The sequence below is a fragment of the Vigna radiata genome, chromosome 6, assembly GCF_000741045.1.
Source record: "Vigna radiata var. radiata cultivar VC1973A chromosome 6, Vradiata_ver6, whole genome shotgun sequence".
Taxonomy (NCBI): Eukaryota; Viridiplantae; Streptophyta; class Magnoliopsida; order Fabales; family Fabaceae; genus Vigna; species Vigna radiata.
The window spans coordinates 15,404,372-15,409,283 of NC_028356.1; the positions used below are offsets into that span (position 1 = coordinate 15,404,372).

A 4,912-nucleotide genomic window follows, 5' to 3' on the forward strand; every position below is an offset into this window, starting at 1 on the left:
ACCATTGTCATGGTGAACCTAGATGAAAATAATGGAAGAATGGAAGAGCAAGCCCTAGATAGGATGAAAAGGAGCCTAAGCATCCAAAAGATCTTCTCCAAGGAGTGAAAATTAGGTCTGGCCGCCCTCTTCTGTCAAAAGAATGAGAATGAAATCGTAACAAGGCTATTTATAGCTGAGGAGCATCACAGAAAACAGGCCCAAGCCCAGCGGACAACCGCCCGATGTCACACTTATGCCGCCCAGCGGTTTGCCCATAATCGCGCCACCGCCCGGCGGCAAGGGGCTACCGCCCGACAGTTTGCCCCTAATCACAAATCCGCCCAACATCCACACCAGGTTCCTCCTCCTCGCATTGGACCGCCCAGCGGTGAATTTTTTCCGCCAGGCAGTTCCTAAACTCTTCTTTTCTTCAATTTTCTTCTTCTGTCTTGAGTCTAAGACCTTCATCTTCAACCCCAATCTTCACTTTCATCAAAATAACTGCAAAATAATGCAAAACAAGCATAATACCGCTAAAAACAGCTTTTGACTCTCAACTGACTCATTTATTGGGTTTTACTTGATTCTAAGCTCATTCTAAGTCTTAAAGGGTGTAATTTGGTCTAAAATGACATATGAAAATAATTGTTTTTTAACCGTTATCAAGGATGCCCAGGAGGAGGATGAGTATCATTCAGATGAGGATCGGCGCTGAGGGCATCTACTGATGGATGCCAGCATTTGGATAGGGATTTTTCTTTTTCTTTTTCTTTATACTTTGAATTAGTAGTATAGGTTAAGTTTATGTTTGTGTCTATGCTTGGCTTGTACACTTATTCGGATAATGGTTCAATTTTATTGCATGATGAGTTATTTACTACTGATGATGATTGGGAATGTGTGAATGTTGATATCCTTGTTGATGGTTCACTAACTATGTGAACAGATGAGTAAGTGATTCGTGATTGTGATTTTGATGCTAAGCAGGATTCATGAATGAGAAGTGAGAAAGCATGATTGTGTGAGGTATTGAGATTCAGAGTTTTATTGTTGTGTGCACTGTTCAAAGGGAATCATGAATGATATTGACTTAATCTTGATAATTGATTGAATTGCATGTTTTGAAAGGCCATGCTTGGAAAGCCCTTACTTAGCCAAATTTTCACCCAAAGAATTTTGAATGATATTAACACTGCGTTCGCTTAGTTCGCTTTTATGAAAACAGGGTTAACCTTCACTTAGTTAGTTAACTTTGTTGGATTAGAGGTTTGAGTTGCAACCTTATTTTGTTGATTTGTGATTGGAAACATTGTAGTTAAGTTAATGACCAACCTTCTTTAGTTTGTGTTTGAAACCGTTTTCTTTAGATCTGTGTTTACATCTTTGTTTGCATCTGTGTTTTGGATTTCAGTTAATTCGTCTTATTCACCACAACCTTTTTAACCCCCCCCCCTTTGTGTTTGACTTGATTCTTGAACCGCAAAATTGGTCCTTGAGAGACGACCTAGGGGTCATTCCCTAGCTATACTGCATTCCTGATTGCAAATTAAATTTGTGTGGGCTGCGACACCCATCACTAAGTCAGATGCTGATTGACTTCACAAACAACCAGAAGTCTCAAAAGGATTGCAAGGAAGTGGTCACAAGAAGTGGCAAAGTATTGAATGAAAGAGAGGAAGAAGAAAAAAAAGAGAGATTGAGAGAAAAAGAGAAATATGAAAAAGAGAGAGAAAAACAAGAGAGTGAGAGGAGAGAAAAAGAAAAAAAAAAAGAGTCAGGAAGAGAATGAGAGAAAAAAGAGAGAAGTTTTTGAAAAATCCCTTCCTTACCCAAAATATTACTCTAGGAAGGAAAAAGAAAAGCAGTTTGAGCGCTTCATGGAGATCTTCATGAAACTGGAGATCAACATACCTTTTTCAGAAGCCTTGCAGCAAATGGCTTCATATGCAAAAATTTTAAAGGAACTCCTCTCTAAAAAAAGGAAAAACATTGAAGAGGAGACAATTGAAGTACAAGGAAACTGTAGTATCATCACTCAAAAGTCAATTCCTCCCAAATTAAAGGATCCAGGAAGTTTTACTATCCCTTGCACTATAGGGAACATCGCTGTGGGAAAAGCACTAATTGATCTAGGAGCCAGCATTAATCTTATGCCACTTTCCATGTTTGAGAAAATTGAAGGCTTGGAACTTAAGCCTACCAGGATGACTCTCCAGCTAGCAGACAGATCTCTAAAACATCCTTATAGGGTGGTAGAGGACGTGTTAGTAAAAGTAGACAAGTTCCTATTTCCTGTTGATTTTGTTATCATGGAGATGGGAGAAGATGTGAATGTTCCTCTGATTCTTGGAAGACCTTTCATGAAAACTGCTAGAGTTCTAATTGATGTAGAAAATGGCAAGCTAAAAGTGAGAGTGCACGACGAAGAAGTAAATTTTGATGTCTTCCAAGCCATGTCTCATCCAAAAGATAATAAAGATTGTTTCCATCTTGATACTCTTGACAAATTATGCATGATTCAAGAAAAGGAGGTATATGATATTCCCTCTCTGGAAGAAACTTTTGATGACAATTATGAAGAAGTGACTAGGGAAGATAACATTGAAGAATTAAAAGAAACCCCTTTATTAAACTCAGAAGAAAAATCCAAAGAAAGAAAGCCAGAGCTTAAAAGGCAACCCCCTCACTTGAAATATGTGTTTTTAGAAGAAGAGGGAAACAAGCAAGTCATCATCAACAATTCTCTCTCCCCCAATGAAGAAGAAAAATTAATAGAAGTGCTCAAGGCCAGCAAAGGAGCTATTGGATGGTCAATCTCAGATCTCAAAGGCATAAGTCTAACTTATTGCATGCATAGAATATTCATGGAAGATAACTACAAACTAGTGGCTCAACCCCGAAGGAGATTAAGTCCAACAATGAAAGAGGAAGTGAGAAAAGAAGTACTAAAGCTACTTGAAGCTGGAATCATTTATCCTATCTCTGAGAGTTCATTGGTAAGCCCAGTACAGGTTGTACAAAAGAAAGGAGGAATGACAGTTATTTATAATGAAAAAAATGAAATCATTCCCACAAGAACTGTTACAGGATGGAGGATGTGTATTGATTACAAGAAGCTCAACAATGCTACAAGTAAGGATCACTTTCCTCTCCCTTTCATGGACCAAATGCTAGAAAGATTAGCAGGTCAGGCTTTCTATTGATTTCTGGATGGGTATTCAAGATATAATCAAATTGTGGTAGATCCTAAAGACTAGGAAAAAAAATGCTTTTACTTGTCCTTTTGGAATTTTTGCCTACAGAAAAATGCCATTTGGATTATGTAATGCCCCAGCCACTTTTCAGAGATGCATGCAGGCAATCTTCGCAAATTTAATAGAAAAATGCATTGAGGTCTTCATGGATAATTTCTCAATTTTTGGCAATTCCTTTCAGTAGTGTTTGTCTAACCTGGATGTTGTTCTCAAAAGATGCACTCAATCCAACCTTGTCCTCAACTAGGAAAAATGTCATTTTATGGTCACAGAGGGCATTGTTTTGGGTCATAAAATCTCTTCCAAAGGAATTGAAGTGGATAGAGCCAAAGTGGAAGTAATTGAAAAACTTCCACCACCCACTAATGTGAAAGAATTAGAAGCTTCTTGGGACACACAGGTTTTTATAGGAGGTTCATCAAAGACTTCTCAAAAATTGCAAAGCCACTGAGCAACCTCCTTGTGAAGGACGTCCATTTTGTGAGGAATGAAGAATGCCTTAAAGCTTTTGGGATCCTAAAAGAAAGATTAATTTCTGCTCCTATAATTGTAGCTCCTGATTGGAATCAAAACTTTGAACTCGTGTGTGATGCCAACAATTATGCCATAGGAGCAATTCTTGGTCAAATAAAAGAGAAGGTCTTCCACACCATATATTATGCAAGTAAAGTCCTAAATGAAGCCCAGTTGAATTATGCCACCACAGAGGAGTTTCTTGCTATTGTGTATGCTTTGGAAAAATTTAGATCCTATCTTATTGGGTCTAAAGTGATTGTCTACACTGATCATGCGGCTATAAAATATTTGTTAGCAAAACCAGACTCCAAACCAAGATTGATCAGATGGGTGCTTTTGCTACAAGAATTTGATGTTGAAATCCGAGATAAAAAAGGGAAGTGAAAATGTAATTGCTGACCACTTATCCCGACTAGCTAATGATAAAGTCACTTGTAGAGAGACAGAGATTTGGGAGTCTTTCTCAGATGAGACACTCATGTATATTCAACAAAGGTCGTGGTTTGCTGACATGGCCAATTTCAAAGCTGCAGGAGTTCTCCCAGAAGATCTCACTTGGCAACAAAGAAAAAAAATTATTGCATGATGCTAAGCAATTTGTGTGGGATGATCCTTACCTCTTCAAAATTGGAGCAGATAATCTTCTGAGACACTGTATAACCAAGGAAGATGTGGAAGGAATTTTATGGCACTATCATGATTCACCTTATGGGGGACATTTTAGCGGAGAAAGGACAGCTGCAAAAGTGCTACAATCAGGATTCTATTGGCCAACTCTCTTTAAAGATGCTCATAACCATGCCATGAATTGTGATAAATGCCAAAGGACAGGAACCATCTCCAGGCGCCATGAGATGCCACTGCAAGGGATCCTGGAAGTGGAGGTTTTTTGTTGTTAGGGTATAGATTTTATGGGACCCTTCCCACCATCCTTTAACAATGAATATTGATGGGTGTCGCGGCCTATACAAATTTGATTGCAATTTAGAAATGTAGTATAATGCTAGGGAATGACCCCTAGGTCGTCTCTCAAGGACCAACTGTGGTTCAGAGTCAAGTCTAACACGAAAAGGGGGGGTTTTGAAAAGTGTTTTTGTGAATACGAATAACTAAATTAAAATGAATGGACATTAAACTCAACTGTGTAAGTTAGAAAACAT

The 4,912-nt window shown here is 38.4% G+C and overlaps 1 protein-coding gene across 1 annotated transcript; it reads left to right on the top strand.

Annotated features, from left to right (window-relative positions):
• Window positions 1-1,859: 1,859 nt before the first annotated feature.
• LOC106763487 lies at window positions 1,860-4,136 on the top strand. Its single transcript, XM_022782191.1, has 3 exons — window positions 1,860-2,978; window positions 3,096-3,168; window positions 3,637-4,136. Exons 1-3 carry the CDS (start codon window positions 1,860-1,862, stop codon window positions 4,134-4,136), a joined length of 1,692 nt encoding a protein of 563 aa, XP_022637912.1.
• Window positions 4,137-4,912: the final 776 nt, after the last annotated feature.

Coding starts and splice junctions, on each gene's coding strand:
- LOC106763487 (XM_022782191.1), top strand. CDS start 1,860: ATGGAGATCTTCATGAAACTGGAGATCAACATACCTTTTTCAGAAGCC. Junction 2,979..3,095: donor CTATCTCTGAGAGTTCATTG/GTAAGCCCAGTA, acceptor ATTGATTACAAG/AAGCTCAACAATGCTACAAG. Junction 3,169..3,636: donor AATGCTAGAAAGATTAGCAG/GTCAGGCTTTCT, acceptor TGGGACACACAG/GTTTTTATAGGAGGTTCATC.